Source organism: Lissotriton helveticus, chromosome 5_1 (genome assembly GCF_964261635.1).
Source record: "Lissotriton helveticus chromosome 5_1, aLisHel1.1, whole genome shotgun sequence".
Classification (NCBI taxonomy): Eukaryota; Metazoa; Chordata; class Amphibia; order Caudata; family Salamandridae; genus Lissotriton; species Lissotriton helveticus.
The window spans coordinates 1,701,919,075-1,701,941,014 of NC_136065.1; the positions used below are offsets into that span (position 1 = coordinate 1,701,919,075).

Below are 21,940 nucleotides of genomic sequence, written 5' to 3' on the forward strand. Positions count from 1 at the left end.
CCTCCTGGGAGGCCCACTGGCTGGACTCTTGGGGCCACAATATGTCTGCTTCGAACAGTGCGGCTCTGCGGGCCCTTAATACTTTGTGTGTTGGCTATGGCCACATCTTGCTTGTGGGACTCAGCGGAGTCCCTTGGATTGGCGGCTTCTCAGGAGGGTGCTGGTGTTGACTTGCTGCACCATGCGTTAGATGGCCGGGAGCTGGCGGCATTTATTCTTTGCTCCGCTCTGGACATCTCGGAGGTGCTTGGTCATGCCATGGCTTCTTCGGTTGCCCTTCGCCGCCATGCTTGACTTAGGGACCATGTGTTCCCAGAGAATGTGCGGAAACGGCTGGTGGATCTTCCCTTTGATGGCACCCTCTTGTTCCACGCCCCAACAGACTCAGCCATCAGGAGGTTCTTGCAGGGACTTCGGCCTCCCCCTCCTCCTCCTTCTCCTCCTCAGTGACCTGTGGGTTGGTCTGGATTTTGTGAGCTGTTCTTTCGTTGGGGCAAGTCGCCCCCGTTGTGTGATATGTGTGGTTCATGTGCCTGGGAGTCCTCTTTGTTGGGACTGTGGCTCTGTTGGCTGCTGGCAGGCCCATTCTTGTGTGTGTGTTTTGTTGAAGGTTGTTCACACCAGGTTGGCCCTGAGACTAGGCCTCCTGTTCTTCTCTTGGCTGCTTGACAATCCTTCTCTAGGTTTTTTTCACGTAGCTCTTTCGGTTGTCCTCTGCTGTGGAAGTTTCTTCCCAAGAGGGTACCCATGTTTGGGACTAACATACCCTATGTGGGGTACTGGTAGCTGTTATATAGCTCGTTATGTGCTGGGGAGTTGTGGTCGCCCTCGAGTCTCTGCCTTCCATGGTGCTAATGTACTTGCAGGTGCAATTTCCTTGTGCTGAATGAGAATGCCTGGGTGGCACCCTGAGGTGTCCTTATCTGGGGTTGCTGCGCTGTTCGTCAGGTCTGACCTGCTGTCTGCGGCCTGGCGTCGTGACTGGTTCCGGCTTCCTCTTTTCTCCTTTTCTTTTTGCCCCGCCCCCATGGGATCAGTGGCGTTCTGCAATGGGGGTTCCCCTTGCCTGCGGGGACGAGACTCCTCACCTTGTCCGTTGGCCTGGTCCCCTGTGGGGCCCTCTGTTATGTCCAGGCCGGTGGGGCCCTTTTGTAGGCCCTCCTTCCCCGTGGGTATGGCTAGGGTATCTATTCTACTTTAAGGAATCTGCGTTAGTAGTCTCTATCAGATGTATGAGTTACTTACCTTCGGTAACGATGTATCTGGTAGAGACGATTCTAGCAGCAGATTCCTTCACGGCCCGCCCTTCCTCCCTGTTCTGCCAGGGGATTTTTGCTTGCTCTTCTGCACTCGCCTCCCAGTGGGTGGCTGTGAGTGCATTCTTTCGCTCTTTTAACAGGATGATTTGTTTTGTTTCTTGTTCCATCCTCTTTAGAGGATGGAGTTATTTGTTCTCCTGTGCCCCTCTGCTCTGGTCCAGGTTAGGAGCTTGTCTTCACTTTCTTCCCTCCCTTGCCTCTCCCCTTGGTTACTAAGGGTTCTGGTTCCTCTGTTACCCTTTGGGTTGGGGTCATCTCACTGTGCCCTTGCCCTTGTTCCTTGGAAGGGTTGTCGCACTCTGTGCTGGGGTTCCCCTGGAGATTTATTGTTCCTGTTTGTCTTGACACCAGTTCCCCTTCGTTGTTCCTGGTTGGGGTTGTAGTTCTGCTGTATGTTGTTTTGACATTTTTGCATGTGTTCCTTGTCTCCATAGGGGGCTGTCTACATCCTGGCAGGATGGCTGCTCAGGGTTGTACTCTGTTCATTTTTCTTCCCTGCAGTGCCAACACTGCACCATAAGGAGCAGTGTTGGCACTGCTCCTTATGGTGTTGTTCGTCACCATTCTTTTTCCACTTTTTCTGCTCTTTCGCACACTGTTCCCATAATCCCACAGTTTTGTCTGATGGCTCCGCGTTGTCGCGCGGAAAAGTTTTCCGAAGAAAACTGATGTAGGTGCGCCGAGGTGGGACTTATGTGACCTCATTGACGTCACGTACACGGATGACGCCTGGGCAGAGTCGCGTGATGCCGTCCCCACTGGCACGCAGGGATGCTTGGCAAAAGATTTCAGGGTCCATTTTCACGCCTGGGGATAATTCTACGTTAAGGAATCTGCGGCTAGAATCGTCTCTACCAGATACATCGTTACCCAAGGAAAGTAACTCATATATATATATTTATATATATATATATATATATATATATATATATATATATATACATATATACATATTTTAGATTTGGGGGTCTCTACTTGGCACAGGTAGGTACTTGTGACAAATAGGGACCCTCTCCTCTAGTCAGGACAAGGGGATTACACTCCTAAAATAACCCCTGCTCACCCTCTAGGCGGCGTGGCGCAAGCAATCAAGGCTTATTTCAGAGGCGTTGTAAGTTAAGAAGTTGTGACCACATACAGTAATCCAGTGACAACAGATGCGACGGCAGCAGCTCCGATGGCGGCGCGCTTCTCGAGGAAGCGAGGTGCTCTTGGTCGATGCGCTGCAATGCGACAATTCCAGCGGCGACACCCTCCTTCGGAGTTGCGACGGCAGGCACAGCGCGGCGACATGCTCCGACCTCATTGCGAGATTCTTCTCCTGATGCGGTGCAGTGCGACAGCTCCGGCGGCGGCATCCTCCTTCTTCAGAGTTGCAATGGCAGCAGCAGCGACGGCGACACGCTTCCACTTCATTGTGGCACGCTTCCCTCCGATGCGGTGCAGTGCGACAGTTCCAGCGGTGACACCCTCCTTTGGAGTTGCGACGGCAGGCACAGCGACGGCGACATGCTTCTCATTGAGTCGCGCTTCCAGCTCCTTGCGACACGCAGTTCCTCAGAAGGCCCAAAACAGCAGCAGGCACTTCCAAAAGAACTCTGGGGAGCTGGGGGGTGAAGTCTGTTGACTCTGAGACTTCAGTAGGAGGCAAGCTCTTTTCCAAGCCCTTGGAGATCCTTCACAAGTTGAAAGCAAAGTACACAAAGTTCCTTTCTCCTTCCTTTGGCAGTAAGGCAACCACTGCAGGCCAATCCCCCAAGCAGCACTTCAGCTTGGGAATAGTCTCTCCTCAGTTTCTTCAGGTTCTTCTCCTCAGTAAAGGTTTCTTCTTGTAGTCCAAAGTGATCTAATTTCTTGGGATCAGGGTCCCAATATTTATACCCCCAAATCCTTTGTTCTCAGAGGGGAGATGGGCCTTTGCCCAGTCCAAACCAGTTCTGAAACACTCTGTTTACCAGACTTCTCCTTTCCTTTCAAAGTGCAGGGCAGGCACATCAGACGCCCCACAAGAGGTGGAGCCAGCATTGTGCAAGGCAAGTACAGTCCTGGAGCACATTGTGTACAGGACTCCTTCTCTTATTTCAGTGTGCAGGGCAGAGACATCAGCCGCTCCCCAGGGGGTGGAGCCAGCATTGTGGAAGGCAGGCACAGTCCTATTCAAGGTTCAGGTGCAACTCCTCCCTCCCATCTAGAGGCAGATCTCTCTATTCACCACCGGGTGACTCAGCCTGTCTCCTGGAATTCCCCAGCCCTGTCACTCACAAAACCAGACATAGGAATCCACAACCTAGCAGAGGCAGGTTTGAATGGTTAGACAAGCAAATACCTATTTTCTAAAAGTGGTATTTGCAAACACAGAATATTAAAATAAATTTTACTAAAAGATGTATTTTATTATTCTGAGTTCAGGCATACTAAACTCGGATTTCTACTATGTTCTCTGAGACAGTTAGGATTATAAAATGTAATAACTCTTACAGCCCATTCTGGCCTATGGAGAACAGGTAGCCTTGCAATAGCGAAAACCGAAAATGGCTGTAATTCACTATTAGGACATGCCACACACATCAGGGCTTGTCTTACCTTATACTTACAATGCACCCTGCCCTTGGGGCTACCATAGGGGTGACTGATATGAAGAAAAGGGAAGGTTTAGGGACTGGCAAGTGGGTGCACTTGCCCAGTCAGCATGACAGTACCAGACTGCACACAGGCTCTGCAATGGCAGACCTTAGACACATTTTACAAGGCTGCTTCTGTGGCCGGCACAACCAGTGCCGCAGGCCCACCAGCAGCATTTGGATTTACATGCCCTAGGCACATTCAGTGCACTAGACTAGGGTCTGACAAGTAAGCCAAATAGCCAAACATGGAACCACTGATTAATACATCACTTTATAGTAGGGAGCACTTGCACTGTGGCACTGGATGGATGTGGCACAGTGTCCAAAGCATCTAATACCAGCAAAAACACATGAGGCAACAAACAGCAAAAATGGAAGGGAAACCTACGCCAATGGTGCCAGGTCTAATATATATATATATATATATATATATATATATATATATATATATATATATATATATATATATATATATATATATATATATATATATATATATATATATATATATATATATATATATATATATATATATATATATATATACTTAAAAACAAAAGGTTACAGGGACTTCAAAGCTAGGAAATAGAATGTGAAAAACGTTAGAAGTGCCCTGAAAAAAACAAAGGTTACAGGGACGATATATATATTAGATATTTCTCTGTATATGTGTCGATACCCACAATCCGCTATTTGTGCTATTAATATAAAAATTTACAAAACTGCTTGTTATTTGGATTCATTCATGTGAATCTATGAACAATCCAATGCTGAAGAAGAAAATAAGTTACTTACCTATAATTGTAGTTCTCTGTTCTTGGTATCTTTCATAGATTTACATGTGGGATACCCTCCTACCCTTAAAGGCTCCCCTTCTTCTTATGGGAGTACCTCTCTACTAGTGTATGAAAATCTGAGGGAATCAGCCTCTGTGGGGCATGTTCTAGAAGGTGCTGTCTCCTGATTAGCTGGAGTTTGGTTCCTTTGAAATCATATAGATGAGTTATTGAAGTGAATGTTATAGGCTATTGTAATGTTAAGTACTGCTTTGTTATTGTACCATGAGACTCCCACTTTAACGACGGGGAATGATTTGAGCTTGTGAATCTATGAAAGATACCAATACTGTAGTACTGCAGTTACAGGTAAGTAACTTATTTTCTTTCTGCACATCACAAATCGAAATGGGGAATAAAAACCAAACTATCTGAAACACCACTGCGTAATCACACTGGACCCAGCAGTTATTTTGGGTGAGGGTAAAACCTTTACTGGCATGTCCACCAAATCTTCTACCACTCATACTGGTCCTGGCTAACAGAGAAATACCCTTAGCCAATAGAATCACAGCATGATTGAGTGGGGTTTTCCTCTTGCACACTGCCAGGTCATTACATTTTAATTGGGTAGTTATGTTCGGTAGGAAAATAACCCACTGGTGCCAATAGAAGTGCAACAAGCACTCTTTCTTGGCAGCAGCACAAAAGTTCTACCAGGTCTCAGAAGTACTGAAACACATCCGTGAAGGTGCTCTAAATTTTCCTTAGCACAATACAATACATTAACTCTTCAAGAATAACTAATGGTGTAATGGCATGTGTTCCAAATTACCCAAATCAGTGAAGTAGTTTTTATTACACTGTTAGTTTTATTCAAAATCACCGTGTTTTCACTGCTTTGCTTCAATGCCTTTAGTGCCAAGAATCTTGGACCAATCTTAGCTGCACCTATTGTGTCCCTGACTCGCATTGTAAAATTAGTATTACGTGACTGGCAGTGTGCATATCTAGAATTAGGAGGGCCACAATTCAAAGCTGGTCAGTTTGAATACATATACTTTCTATTAGAGGATGTGTCAAATTCCGTTCATGTTCCAAGTGGCAAACATGGGCTACTGAGCTTCAGCCTTGGGACCTGAGGTTATTTGCTCTGATGTTCCGTAATCCACATACTATGGCTCTGAAAACTGGGCCAAATACAAACCCTTCAATACTTGAGTCTAAGTGGTAGCAGTGGCAAGCAATCACAGTCCTCTCAGGAAGGGAGTGTGGGGGAGCACAAACTCAGAATTCAGCTAGCCAGCAACACAATGTCTGTTTGCCCCAGACAGTGCTTTACTTGGATAAGAAGAGTACTTTAACAAGCACACTTAAAACAAAATACCACCATAGGTAAACGTAGCAGGTTAAATAATATACACTGGCACTTGGGCTACTGCACTTTGAGAAAGCACCCTCCTTTCCCCATTTCCCAGGATTCCCTCATCTTCAGTCTGAGCAGGTTTTCGTTAAGTTAGATAGTTTTGCGCAACCTAAATCCAGTCTCAGGAGAAGATACCCCAATAGGTAATTAATGTTTGCAATCAATTCAATATAGTCCCCTTGATCCAGTCTAACAACAATGCAGGTCTCCATGTTCTTTGGAAGCCCGTGTCTCCAGTATTTCCCCCTGCTGGGATGAGCCATGGTGGTTGCAGGAGTGGCCTTAAATCTGAGTACTGTGCTGCAGGATGGGCAGCCAAAGCAGCAAGCTTGGACTCTTTAAGCAAATGCAGACATTAGCTTTGCAAGAAGTGGGTCCGATGGCAGTCGTTGGATCAACTTCTGTGTTACTTGGTATTGAGTAGCAGATGGGCTACCACAGAGTCGGGGACACAGCAGCCTGCTGGTAGCCATGGCATGCACTTTGTAAATGTGGCTGGGGTGACAGGCACATGCCTTGGTTTGGTAGAAGTGACCACCGTGGGCACAGTTTTTCACTTTGAGGAGAGGTCAGCCACCATCATTTTTGTAATTCTTATTACACTGAGGTTAGCTGCTGATCCGTGATTCCCACTTGGCAACACACATTTTGAAGGGACTGAGCCCATACTTGCAAGCTCGCCAGTCTCTCTTTAAAGTCTCTTTTGTCCTGCACCAGGGTTTTGCTGTTTCTGGCATTTCCTGGACAGTCACGCCTCCTGCAGGGTTGGCAGGTTCTTTACTTATCTCAGCAGGCGTGCCGGTTGGCTTCCAGGTGCTTCAGGTAAGATACAGCTCTTCCAGCAAGGCAATAGTTCAGGTGATATCCCTTCTAATATGGGAACCTGGCTGTCAGACAGACACCAGCTCTGGGTGCACAGCAGACCCCAGAGTACAATGCAGAGCACTCACATCCTTGGTGAAAGAGACCATAGAAGTGGAACAATACGGAGGTCAGTGGCTCTCACGTTTATACAGTTAAAGCAGACCAGGGATTTGAATTTGTGGTCTGCAATCTCAGACCAGGGTTTGGGGTAGTTCTTTTAAATGTCCTCTTTAGGCTTTTTTCCAGACACAGCCTTTGTCTCCAGTGATGCTCCTCATAGCAGGGTACTCTCCAACCTAGACTACCAACCACAAAGGCCAAAGAGGCATGAGCTTTCTATACCTGCCATATCATAGCCACACTAAACAGTGATCATGGAGGACACTAAAGGCTGGCCTCACCTAAAAGATTCTTTCCAGAGACTACAATCCCACCCTTCAACCACACCATCTTCCAAATGGCAGTGCTACAGATAGACTAATCAGCAGCTCCTCTCAACAAACGGGGCAAAAGTGAAGTTTTTTCTCGTCGTTCCCCACTTCATTGTTACTCTGCCACCTTCTTCAGGAATGTCAACAAAACACCTCCATTGTCTGTAAAAACGATCTCACCTCCATCTTGTGCACTGGAGTAAGGTAGGACCTTCCAAAATGGAACTCTCAGTCCTCTGTTACGCTGGCACACTCGTGGACATATTGCTCATACTACACAACCACATACATAAACATGGATAACATATTTGGGATGTCATCCCAATGATTGCGGTTAGAGTAATGAAACAGATGTTTACACACATGTGTCAGGTAGCCCTGCATTCCAGTGACACAGATAAAAAGATCTGGCCATGACTATGGGTTCACAAAACATGGTATGCTGCCCCTTCAATCTACATGCTAAACGTGTGATAGGGCCGGTAGACTACTGTCAGCAAAGTTATGGCATGCTTGGTGGGCTCCTACAGGTTATAGGACCGGTAAAGGACCTCAGTCATATTAAGGGACAGCAGGGACCTCTGTGCAACTAGAGTAGCTTGAGACTCGTGCCAAAATCAAAATCTGGGATGCCAGGTACTAACAGTCTGGCACTCAGGAGAGGGCAATGTGGCTGTACACCTTGCAGGGGACATTCCTGCCCCAATAGCATGTCCAGACAATATTGTGTTAGATCAAAAGGAAGACCCAGAGACCAAGAAGCTGTGTGAATCTTTGAATATTTTCAGCATGACTCCGTATGTGATGTCTCCCACTCATGAAAAGGGTCACATCTTGGACCAGATTTTTTTCAATGTGTAACATTGATTTAGATAACCCCCTTCCTAATGTTTGGTTTGACCATTTTCTGCTCACTTTTAGGCTTAAAAAAGATCTGAGTAGGGCACAGTCTCATTGTATACAACAAGCTAAAGAATATAGATCCTTTAAGCTGATTACGCCTGACTCTCTGGCAGAAATATTGAACCATCATCCTATTCTTGTGAAGGGTTCCTTAGAAGATGTGACACACGCTCTGGAAAGCAGGCTTCAGAATTGGGCATTGCAACTAACTCCTCCTAAGATGCGTAGCGCCATACAGGGAAAAACTTCGGCTACCTGGTTCACTGAGGCTTTGAGAAAAAGTAAAAGTGAGTATAAATGCCTTGAGCGCCTATGGAGGAAAAGTTTTGATCCATTAAGTAAAGACACCTATAAACAGGCACTCAAAGCGCACTATGCAAAAGTTTGGGATGAGAAAAAAAAGTTTTCTGGCTACTAAAGTTGATTAAGCCAGAAACAGCAGTAGAGATTGTGACAGATTTTGCATCCCCAATGTCACTCAGAGCCTTTTCACTCCCACCCTTGAATGGACGAATCAGGTTGATACATTTTTCTTTGACAAAATTAAGTCCATTCAAGATACATTTGATATGCTTACCTGTATGAGTCAGGACGATGTGCCAGACCCTAAAGGACATTCGAGGGAGGAAATACTTCTGGATTTTCCTCCTGTCTCTTTGGATACTTCACTTACCATTATGAAGGCGCTTAAGTCTGGTTTGCCTTCGGATCCATATCCGGCGAGAATAGTAGCATCTGTCGCCTAGGTTCAGAATCCATCTGTGAATAAAGTCCTGAACCTGTCCTTGTCAGATGGAAAGGTCCCAGCGAGGTGGAAACAGGGTAAAATTCTCCCTCTTTTGAAGAAACCCTCAGCTGACCCTGCAGTGGTAAGCAACTATAGGCCTATAACACTGCTTCCTTTTTTCGCCAAGACTTTGGAGAAGTATGTGAATGTGATTATCACGGACTTCATTGAGGCCAAAAATGCTCTTCATCCCAGCCAATCAGGGTTCAGAGCAAATTATAGTACTGAAACGGCCTTACTGGAAGTCACTGAAATTTTCAAAACCACCCTTGATAGAGGAGGCAAGGCAGTATTGATACTGCTGGACCTCTCTGCGGCTTTTGATACCGTGCCCCATGGACGACTCCTACAGAGACTCAGTGGATGTGGCTTTGGGTGCACGGTTTTCAGGTGGTTCTATTGTTTCCTGGAAGGCCGTCAGCAATCTGTCTGGTCCCCACCTTTCTCAGCGGATATTCTACCACTGAATGTTGGAGTGCCTCAGGGCTAAGTTTTGAGTCCAGCTTTATTTAAAATTTATACGGCACAGCTGGCACCCCTAGCGGAACAACATGGGGCAAAAGTTATAACTTATGCTGATGATTCCCAACTGTTGTTCACATATGAGAAGGATGAGCCGTTTAATGATAATTCGGTATATCTATGCCTGACTAAAGTGTTTGACTGTTTCCGACAAAACCAACTGTCATGCAATTCCCCCAAAACTGAAATAATCTTCTTCAGACATACCCCAGGTGATGAATGGCGTAATTGGTGGCCCCAGGATCAGCCTCCACCTTCTAGACCAGCCACCACTGTTAGAAACCTTGGAGTCAAGCTTGACTCGGATCTTTCCATGATGTCGCTGGTTCAATCTGTGGCTGGTATGTGCTTCAGACTCCTAAAAATGATGAGAAACTTCTTACCACTGCTGCCATTGTCCCATAGGAAAACTGTGGTCCAAGCCTTGATTATGTCAAGGCTGGATTATGCAAATGTGTTATACCTGGGCATCCCAAATTATTTGTCCAAAATGTGCCCGCCAGAGCGATTTCTTTGGTCGGACCTAGGACTCACATGACGACTCATTTAAAAACTCGACACTGGTTTTCAGTGGTGGAGTTTGCAGAGTTTTGCCCACTCTGCATGGACTTCTGCAGAACTCCATGAAGTGGTGGGGAGCGGAGTTTTCCCTCTCAAATGGATACTCTACACCACCTCACACTGAGATTTCTCAATGCAGGCGGACGCAGCAGGTTGCTGCTGCTAGCGTTGAGAAAACTGCCACTCGCGTTGAAGCTGCAGCTCAAGTAGAACATCTACTCAAGCAGCAGAAAGAAGGAGCGCCCTCTTAAGCTGTGCAAGGTACAGTTTGCACTGATTTGACAGGGTGGGCCAAACTCCTAGCGCTAAAAATCAGCACAAGTAGTGTCACTTATCACACTCTGCCGCTCGCGGAACTCCGTAGAACATGGCAGAGTTTTTTGTGACACTTGGCAGAGTTCCACGTAGCAGAACTCCACAAACTCTGCCAAGGCTTAAAATAAATCTGAATAGGAGGAGCAGTTGATGGGCTTGTAGACTTGGTAAGGAGCATTAAGGTAATAAACAACAGCCCCCGAGTTAAAAAGAAAAAGACTCATCCAACCGCAATACCTGAAGTGGTAGTACATCAGGATCTATTGGTTTCCTGGCAACCCAACAAAAGGCATCCTCACCACTGACCCTTGCTGTTTTCAAGGCAGCCTGAACTACTTCCCACCAACCAGCTTGTCTCTCTCCTTGCTTTTCCATTGCTCATCCACAATTGCAGCAGTGCAGCTCAGTTTACCAGAAACATGAGGAGAGGAGTGGCCTAATGGCTAGAGCGGTCGACCTCGCAGCTGGGAAACCAAGTTCAAGTCTCTGCAGGGACGCTCAACATTCTGTGAATCACTTATTCTCCCCGTCCCTAACAAAAAACAATTAATTAATGTATTCATCTGTAACACAACTGGTGCTCATGTAAAGTGCTCTGATACCTTCAGGTCAAGTTTGCACTATATAAAACTCAAATAAATAAAAAACACTACAGTTATTCACCTTTCACTTCTTGACCACAGAAGACTTCATCAATGCTATAAACACGTGTAGGCCAGCAGAATCAACAGCAGACTAATGTCTTCCTTCAATAGCTCTGTGGCCAATCCATCCAGAATTGCTGTCAACTCATTAAATATAGGTTTCTCCTCACAGGAATGTCTTACATAAAACCTTCCCTAACCAAACATGCCTCAAAACAAGAGATCCTTCTAACATCTGGCCAATAACACATTGATTTAGTTAGAAAGATTGAAAGATCTGCTTTAAGGCAAATATCTACATTGGAGTATAAACATGCATATATTGTTTAACCTCTTTCCATTGAAACTGTTCATCATTCCAAGCTTCTACAGAGACTTGCAACATTAGAAAGCAGGGAGCGAATTGAAGCAGATTTCATATTTTCTATTAGACACATCATCATCACACTGCATCATTTCAGATCTCTCCATTCAATTGTCAACTAATGTACCTAACAGTTCTACCTCCTCTTTAAAATTTACCTTGGCTCTTTACCAAACCAATGTCCTACTTCATCTCAACTGTTACTGTTAAGCAAATAATACCAACAGCGGATTAAGGTCTGCTTTGCTGGGTAGGGGATACTTAAGGAAAGCATTAGGGAAAGCATTTTTTTAAAAACTGTGATGGATTGTTTTAACTTTTAAATTCCTTACTTGCGCATTTGCACAATTCTTGGTCCAATTTGCATTTTTCAGCGTTTCCGGTCCCTCATTGCATCTCTGTGCCGCTGGCACGGAGAAACGCTATAGGCCACACCTCCCACACACTTACTTCACACCCACTTCCGGCTGGCTGTTGGGCTGGTGGCGGGAGCTGAGACAGGATTTAACTAGATGCACCCCCGGACATGCTGCGGACACGCCGAAGGCAAGCCGTCTGTGCCCGAACGGGACCGAGGGCCGAACCTTATGCCCATTCTTATCGATATTCGGCCAGGGAGCTGATCTCACATCAGGGTAATCGCCGTTTTAATAATGCTACCTGCCTTAATCTAGAGAAAGCGGATATTTTAGCCTATAGATATACTTTTCCTGAAATTGATATTAAAACGCCTCCTACTTTTATCACGCCCCCACCACCTGTTTCAGAAACTCACAAAATTCAGGAGTCAAAGGGCCTCATAGTTTAATATCTGCATACCCGTTCTATGGTGAGATACCAGCTAGAAATCTTTTAGCTCTTAGACTCTGATAACGAGGGGTGGGCAGAATTTGCGTAGTCGCGTTACGCAAAGCTCTGCGAAAAGGTAAAAAATCTCAGTGAGCACGCAGAGTTCCGTGAACACCCGGAATTGCTTGTTCCGCCCGTTTGCGGTGCTTTTTTTCTTGTTCGCAAACGCTGATTGCATGCTCAGGGGGGAAATATCTCGCGAACACGCATTTTGAAAGCGTGAGCAAGCAAAAAATTCCACGAAGCAGTGGAATTTTGGGCAATTCTACGTTCTCCACAGAACGCGAAATTACCCAAATTCCTTGAGCGGAATGGAATTTACCACCCAGGCCTACTGATAACCCAAAAATGTGCTCCTAATAGTGCATTAGTCGCATCCTTGTAGGCACACTCTAATTCCTCTGTTAAGAAATAAGGATTCCACTCTGGGTCAGAATATAACTTGTTTCATTTTATTTCAATTTTTATTTTGAATTTCTTTGTTTTCATTCAAATTCTTTAAACGTTACTCATAATGGCATTACTGAAGCAATATCCAATGTATTTCGGGCATATGGAATGCCCTTCATCAGGGAACAGTACTGTTGAAAAAATAATAACAATAATATATACTGTATACTGGTGTTGCTGAGGAATTCTGGCTGTTTTATCTGAATGCTCAGTGAGTGTTATAATGCACTGTTTGAAAACCAAGGCTAGTGGTGTGTCGAGTAATAGTGGGTTAGTGATATTATCGGGTCACCTTATAACCTTAATGCCCACAGGGTCATTGTGAAAAAAACATAAATGAACGAACTCTGAAAACCACTTATATGCCGTCTGCTATTAACAAAATCGACAATCTGCAAGAAAAATAATACGCAATGAACGGGTAAGTTCCATATAATGTCGCAAGTAACACATCATATGTTTACAACCTCCGGTATGCTCAATCCTGTTTATGACTAACCTTGTAATTCCCGCGCTTGACCTTCCGGCTCGACGAACTTTCCCAAACCGCTTCAAACAACCCGGCACGCAAGACGCGTTTCCTGATTTATTGAATGTCGTGTTACTATTGGTTAGTGTTCCGGTCATGTGACTCAAGGACATAAACAACATACTGCCCGTCGCAAGACATTCGGCTATCTACTCGTAAACCTCCTAAAGAATATTAAGGAGTTCTCCAATTCTGTGTTGGACCCTGTAACCGCTGATATAAATAAATGTGAAAAATGAAAAGTTGAAATAAATAAATACAAATGCGATAGTAAAACGTGCAACAGTAAAAAGTTGAACCGGGATTCGAACCCAGAATCGGTTTGTGAACGTGATATGTGAAGTGTGCTAACAGCCAAGGTGTAGTAATCACTAATTGATTCAGGTACCCAAAGACAGTATATAACATTTGTAGTTTAAACAAATCATAGGGGTCATCCAAGGACCAAGGAACATATTGCAAAAGTAGTTACAGATAACAAGACAGTTCAATACGGTCATTGAGACCGTTTGGCTTGTGGGAGGACAATCTTTGTATCCATGCGTTTTCCCTCTGTAGAAGGTATTTCGTGTTGTCTCTTCCTTCCTTTTTGTCCACACATTCTAAGATCAAGAACTTTAGTTGTGATATATTATGTTGTGCTTCGTTGAAATATGTGGCAATGGAAGACTTCATGTTCTTGGTGCGAATATTCGACTTGTGTTCTGTCATTCTTACTTTCATTCTCCTTTACGTTTTTCCCATGTATACTTTACCACAAGGGCATTTCAGTAGATATATCACATTAGCAGTGTCACATGTAGCCGTCACCTTAAGTTTTATGTCATGACCCTTCATTGGGTGGTTAATCTTGTTGCCTTTGATAATATTATTGCAACTTCCACAGTTTAAGCATGCTCTTGTTCCTTTGTATGATTTCTGATGGTTTTTGTTTCAGCATCTCCCCTATATTTTGACCTCTGGTATATGCAAATAGAGGTGGTTGCGAGAAAATCATGTTGAAATCGGGTTCCAAATTGAGTATCTGCCAATGTTTTATTATAGACTGTTTGAATTTGGCACTCATGGTTGAGTACTTTGAGACTGTCACAATCCTAGTCTCTTCCTTAGGTGTCTTGCATTTCAATAAATCCTTTCTATTGATTTTCTCCATGCGTTTTTTAGATTCCTCAATAATGTGTTCTGGATATCCTCTCTCAAGCAATCTTGATCCCATCTCTTTGATCCTGTTTGTCAATTTTGCATCATTGGATGTAATCCTTTTGACTCTGGTCATTTGGGAAAATGGAAGGTGATGTTTTAAACTTGTTTGGTGGAAACTTGTGTAATGCAGCATGTTATTCCTGTCAGTGGGCTTTCTGAATATGTCTGTTTCATTCCCTGTTTCTGTAAGAGAAACTTTTACATCTAAAAACGTCACATGTGTGTTTGATATCTCCCAGGTGAATTGTATACGTTCATCCATGTTATTCAACTCTGTTAATGCTGTTTCCAATTTCTCTCTCTTATTCTTCCAAATGATAAACACATCATCGATGTATCTCACAAAAAATTTCAAATAGTTGCACCACTCAGTCTTCGTTAAGATGTTTGATTCCTCGTACTCTTTCATAAAGATGTTAGCGTATACCGGAGCCGCTGAATTTCCCATTGCTGTTCCCACCAGTTGTTGGTACCATTCGTCTTTGTAACAGAAGTAGCTCTGATATAGGGTAAATAACATTAGTTCCATAAGAAATGTCTTAAATGAGAATTGTAACTCAGTGTTCAATAAAGCTTTCTCCACGGCCTCTATTCCCTGTGAATGGGGAATCGAGGTGTATAGTGAGCGAATGTCAACTGTGCACAAAATTAAGTTCTCTCCAGATTCTATTGTGACATTTTCCAGTTTTAGTAAAAAGTCGGTGGTATCCTTGATATAGGTTGTCATGTTTTTTACTGTGGGTTGGAGATATCGGTCTAGTAGTTGACCGATGGGTTCATGTAAACTACCACGGGTGGAAACGATTGGTCGTAATGGGGGGTCTCTGAGGTTTTTGTGAATCTTGGGTATCATGTGTAGTGCTGGACTTTTTGGATGTTGTTGAGTGAGAAATTTCTTGGTTCTGTCATTTATAGTTCCCATCTCGTAGGCTCTGTCAATGATGTTCTTTAACGATTCCATACATCTCATGGTGGGGTTACCATCTAATTTCATATACGTGTTAGTATCCGCTAGATGTTCCATCACCTTCTGTTCATACATTGTGGTATTCATAATGACCAAAGCGCCCCCTTTATCAGCCCTTTATCAGCCTTGGTACACACTTGGTACAGAATTTGAATGAAAAGAAAGAAATTGAAAAGAAAAATTGAAATAAAATGAAACAAGTTATATTCTGACCCAGAGTGGAATCCTTATTTCTTAACAGAGGAATCCGAGTGTGCCTACAGGGATGCGACCGATGCACTATTAGGAGCACATTTTTTAGTACATTTCCAGACTCCCACGGACGGAGGATGCCACCTATAGAGCACCTAACAAATGTGAAATCATAAGCAAATGGACAAAGACTGTTCGGAAACTAAACGCTGTGCACCCAACTCAATTAGATTAGACTACTGATAACCCAGACATTTTTCTCCTTACGGAAACGTGGCTGACTGAGGAATCTGCTCCTGATATTTTGGTTGCAGTACCGGACAATTACTACATCCTGCAGGCTAACCGCCCCTCAGGAAAAGCTGGAGGTGGTGTGGCGGCCATTATTCATCAGGACCATCAGTTCACTTCCTTAGAGGTTACGGGCCTACCTTCAGTTGACAGTCAAGTCCTAAAATTTTAATCCCTCCTGTCATCTTTTATTTGTGCCCTCTTCTATAGACTCCCCCCCCACATCATATACCTATATTTCCTCAGGCATTGGGTGAAATGATATCCCATTTTCTCATCAAATTGGTGATTTCAATTACCGGCCTAACGATGAAAGGGAGTGCCACAGCTCGGTTGAATTGACATCTTTTCACTGGGATAAATTGCACCCAGCATGTAAGGGCTGCTACACACATAAAAGGGCATACCCTAGACCAAATATGGACATTTAACTTGGAGATTTCCATTCCCTTGATCTCTCCCTGCATTTGGTCAGATCATCTTTCTCCCTTATTGATGTTCTCCCTACCAAACCCCAACCGGTAATGTCAAGAAACTGGATGTGAAGGACATCTAACATGGGCTTCAGTTGGAATTCCATAGAGCATGTTATCAAGCCCATTATCGCAGTTTTAGCAGCAGTTTTCTGCCGCTAAAGCGGCGATAATTCTATCGCCTGTCTTGATAACATACCCCTAATATTCTCACCTCTTCTGTTACTCCAGATCATGATTTCACAGTGTGCTTGCAAGTATTGTGCCTGCTTTATTTACTGTTCTTTTTTTCTCTTTTCATAGGATTCCAGCTTCCTCTTCCCACACTCCGGAGCTTAATATTTCACTAGGTTCTGCTTCTGGGCAGAGAGTGAATGAAGCTCGAGCTCGTGGTCAATCCAGCACTCTCACCCCTACCATATTTTCAGGTTTGTTGCTTACAAGTAGGAGGAGCTTTTGTGCGCCCTGTAATAACCCATGCCATCAGGAAAGAAAAGATGACTACGGAGAGGCGCCTGATCATTCCTGACTCACATGTTGCTCCATCTTTTCTCTCCTTAGCCGACCTCAGAGAAGAAGGTAATGGCATCCCAGGAAACAGCCTTAGACCCATACAGGTTGGTATCAAGTAATTCCCGTATGTTGCTGCCTTACAATTTTTTATTCTTGCCTAGTGAGATTAGTGACTGATGATCCCTAAGCTGGATCTCCATTGTGGGATTCTTATTAACATTCAAAATTTCATTTTAAGTTTCCAATCCCAGAACCCGTTTTCTAAAGAGAAATATTACTCTTCGACTTATATGTTTTACAAGTTTAAAACATGTTCTTTCTCTTTTAGTGTGTTTCCTTTAATACTCCAAATAGATTTATAAGCAGGCTTAAACCAGTAGCTGGCCTAAAGACCCTTTTAAATTCTTCCTATGAAAGAAAAAACAATCCAGGAAACGGGTTTGGTAAGCAGGAGTCTCATAAGAGAGGAATTTGATGTTGTCTCTTTAATACATCATGTTTCTCCAGAGTCGTAGAATGATGCAGTACAGTGTACCCAGAGAACTTTCTTCAAGACCAAGATTCACCCTCACACCTTTTTTGTCGAGCCCTTTTTCCTGATTTCCATGCATGAAGTATGGAATGATTGGGTAGACAGATACACCATGGGGTTAGGCAAGGACTTGGATTGGATTCCTCTTTGCTAATCCTGTCATTTATTGTATTTAATACCACTTATAGATTCTTATCTTGGTGCATTCAGGCTCAGTGCTTCCTCTTTACCAATATTGCTTATATGGTGCTATTCTAATACCAACTCACAGGCTTTGTTAGATGTGTTTGCTTCATACAGTACTTTTAAATATTAAGATAAAACATGCAAAAATAACATGTATAATCATTAACCTTTTCCCCCAAATAGGATCAATCCAGCACAATTAATGGGTCCTCAGTTGCAGCTCAACACACTGCACTGGGGCTTTTCTGAGACTTACCCCACAAATAAGGGAGAGTGTAGTGGGACCAATCTTGATGTTACATACTGCAATTGGGTGGTGACGTCAGTGTTGTATGATCTCCACCTATGGGTAAGGGTCGAGTGCAAGCAAGTGCTTGGGAGAAAAGAAAGTCGGGTACTGAAACTTCTGCTTGCTTTACTTCATGAAAATCCTTCTGTCCCTCTTTTATCAAAAGTGGTCTCATATGAGATACAACAATAGACTGACTAGAGATTGTAGGAAAGTAGAATCTTTCTGACATGGTTGCCCCCATTGTTTGCCTGGTGTCTGTGTGTTTAGACTGTAGTACACTGGGACCTCGAAAATTCATCAGTGGAACCTAAAAGAGAGTGCAGCACCCATACCGTAAATTAGCAAAGTAATATATGAAACTGACAATTTTGTGTGCAGATTACCAAATGTGCCCCCTGTCCAGAAGCACCTCCCCTCTCCTGGGGATACAGAGCAAACAAACTGGATTGGAACAACGCCACAATTTGTCAGAAAAAAGAGTCAATAAAGAAATATGTTATAGATATTGAAGAATCTATTCCAATAAAATGAGTCATTGCTAATACAAGATGTAGAATGTATTTCTTCTTTATTATTCCAACAACCATCAACGTGTTTCGTCCTTTTTTCCTAGGACTTCTTCAGGGCAATATCAATCTAAGAAAGCAGATCATCCAGTATGTTGTAACCTGGTTGCCACAATAGACATGAGCTAAAAATACCATATGGTATCTGTTCAGGTATCCAAAAGGAAAGTTCAAGTGGAGTGGCACAGAGGTGCTGGAAAAAGTAACAGAAAACAGATATCTGGGGATGTGGTTCACGAGTAGACTTAATCGGTATACCCATCTTAATGCATTAAAAATGAGGGCTTCTGCTTCAGTAGAGGGATTAAAAACATTTAAAAGTGTATACGGTGAAATGTCTGATAGACCAATGCTAAAGGCCTATCAAGCAATGGTCCCTCCACAATTTTTGAATGTCGCAGAGGTACTCTATTTAAGTGGCAAAAATAGATGGGATAAAGAGGAGGGAAATATCCTTAAATGTTTGTTCTCGCTGCCAAGTTAGCCTATGGTACAGGCAGCACTATTAGTATTGGGAACCACCGCATGGGAACCGCTGCATGGGAACCACCGCATGGAGTATCATAGCCTGTATGCCTTTGTTACGTTTTTGGGTGAGGACCCAAAAATCTCACTGTGGTGTAAAAATTAAATTGCCAATAGTTAGCTGACCTGGGCAAATTAGACTAGAGCCTCAATTAATGAAGAGTATGGTGTGTTAAATCTAAAGTGGGGCCCTCAGTCCCTTGCACCTAAGTTAGATAAGAAAGATCTTAGGATTCTTTGATTAGAAGTGTCTCAAACCCTTGATCAAGAGTACCTATCACGGAAAAGCTCAGTTTCCCGTATGGCCTCAGCATGGAAAAACGATCTACATTATCCCTATATCGACAGGTTACCTAGCTGCCAGCTAAGGAGTGAAGTGATACGATTGAGTATTGGGATACACCCTTGTTACATGAACAAAGGGGTAAAAAGCGTTATGATAAATAGCAATGGAAAATGCACTTGCACTTTAGGTACTACGTGTGATATTCTACATATATTGTTAGACTGCTGGAGGACGTTAGATATACGAAGAGAGATTTTAGGCACGATTTAAAAAAAATATGATATTAAAAATAGGATGCAAGCTGTAATTCTCCTAGTGGGAATGATGAATTTAGATATAGCCTGTGCCACTGGTAAATTAAATGAAGTTAAAGAGTTCCTTAAATGCAAAGAGTATTGATGAAATATAGATCTTTTAAGCGATAAGGAGTATGAGGTATTTATGGATAGATGTATGGTGCAAGACATACTTGAAGGTCGATGTGACCCAAGAAAGGTTAGCTTGTTTTTAAAAGAAAAACCTTTAAGATATTTATCTCTTATTTTAAGGATATGTGAACTATAAGTTTAAGAAATGTATTGTATATTCTATGGTTCTAATGTGTTATTTTATTGTTTGATATGCTGCTTAGTGTATACTTTTATGGTTGTAAAAAAACAAATAAAGTTTTTATTGAAGTGGAGTTGGTACAATCTTGTGATGTAATTCAATGGCCAATAGGATTTCCACTGGCAAGTGGTATGATAGCCATAGACAAAATATAATAGACTTTAAAGTTCAATTAGGAACTAGCCCATAACAGTGGTGAGTATCCACCCTTACTTGAATAGCAGTACAGCCTGTCGTACTAAAGCCTTTCGAAAAATGCAGCGGTGTGATTGATATTGCACTTAAAAAGCCGCAGCTAGATTGATATTGCCCTGAAGAAGTCCTAGGAAAAAAAGACGAAACGCGTTGGCTGATGGTTGTTGGAATAATAAAGAAGAAATACATTCTACATCTTGTATTAGCAACAACTCATATTATTGGAATAGAATTCTTCAATATCTATAACATATTTCTTTAAGGACTCTTTTTTCTGTCAAATTGTGGTGCTGTTCCAATCTAGTTTGTTTGCTCTGTAGTACACTGGGATTCTGCTAACCAGGACCGCAGTGTCGGTGCTCTCTCCCCTAAATTTACTGGCAAGTACTTTTGTACACCCCACGATTGGCATACTGGTGTATCCCTGTAAGTTCCTAGGAGATGGTACTAAGGTACCCAGGGCATTGATACACCAGGGGTCTCTAGTGGGCTGCAGCATGTATTATGCCACCCATGGGAGCCCATTGCCACTTTCTCTACAGTGCATGCACCTGTCACCACAAACATAAGGTTAACCTTATATCCCGGTCACTGCACTTAAACCCTATAAGTCATCACTAAGGTAGAGCCTTCAGCCCAAGGGCAGGGTGTATGGCACTATGTCTTAGGGTGCTCTTGCATAAGCAGACACCCCTACAAACCTCAAACTCTAGGCTTTATAAATGAGGGGAACCCATCTTAAGGTATGTAGTGGATACTGGGCAACACAAGATGTCCAACTACATAATGGCTTCCCCGGACCTAGTCATGTATGGTTTTAAACATAGTGGAATCATGCAACTACACTGATTTCAGCGTTAGTTGCCTGATAACACGTACTGGGGGCTTCTTAGAGGAGCCCCCATTCCTACCTGTGTAACCTTGCAGGGTCTGCATGCAAGCCAGGGCTGATGAAGAGCCCAGACACTGTTCTGCCCTCCTTTTGATAAACCAAACTCAAGCACGGGAAGGCAGAACAATAGATTTTTTGTGGAAGAGAGGTGTAGCCACCTTGTCTTTAGAAATTGGTGTCCCCGGGCAAGGTTGGGGGTGCTTCTGAGCGCCTCCTTGCATAAACCTGTTTACTCCAGTGCAGGAGCCCCTGGCTTCCACTCTGGTGTGAAACCATAGAAAGGACAGGGGAGTGACCACCCCCTGTCCAGTACCTTGCCCAGAGCTCTATCAGGTGGCCGCTTGTTCTGCTATCTGGAAAGCAAGATAAGCAGAGGCCGACAAGTGGGTCACTGCAGAAGCTGTCTAACTCCCTTCTTGGGTTACTTAAGGGCTTCCTTCTGGGCAGGACCCTAGATTCGTCTGGAACAAGATTCCTCTGCAAGATTTTGCCCAGACTCTTCTGCTGCTGGACAATGGACTCTGCTGCTGGACTTTGCTGGACCCAAGAGAAGTCTACTTCTGGTAGGAGGGTTGCTACTGCAACTTCGTCCCCGTATTGCAAAGACTCAACGACCTCAGTGGCTGTGCATCTTCCAGAGTCACAAGGATTCTGTGTGCATCAAGGACAGCAAGAAGAAATCTCCCTTAGAGTGAAGGAGTCACTCCCCTGCAGCCGCAGGCATCTCAACACCACAACAGGTCTGTGGATCCTGCTGTCCCATGGACTCTCCAAGGCTCTACAACACAGGTGGTGGGTTGATAGTTCTCCCAAGGCCTAACCTGTCTTCTGTGCAAATTTGAAAACTGCAATCC

The 21,940-nt window shown here is 43.7% G+C and overlaps 1 protein-coding gene across 6 annotated transcripts in view; it reads left to right on the forward strand.

The window, feature by feature from the left end:
- Positions 1-21,940, forward strand: part of RNF212B (ring finger protein 212B) — a 1,495,999-nt gene that overhangs the window by 1,334,907 nt on the left and 139,152 nt on the right. For all 6 annotated transcript variants that reach the window (XM_078641360.1, XM_078641359.1, XM_078641361.1 and 3 more), the window contains 2 exons: positions 16,794-16,918; positions 17,052-17,107. In XM_078641360.1, coding sequence (XP_078497486.1) covers positions 16,794-16,918; positions 17,052-17,107 — 181 coding nt within the window. The remainder of the gene's footprint in view (positions 1-16,793; positions 16,919-17,051; positions 17,108-21,940) is intronic.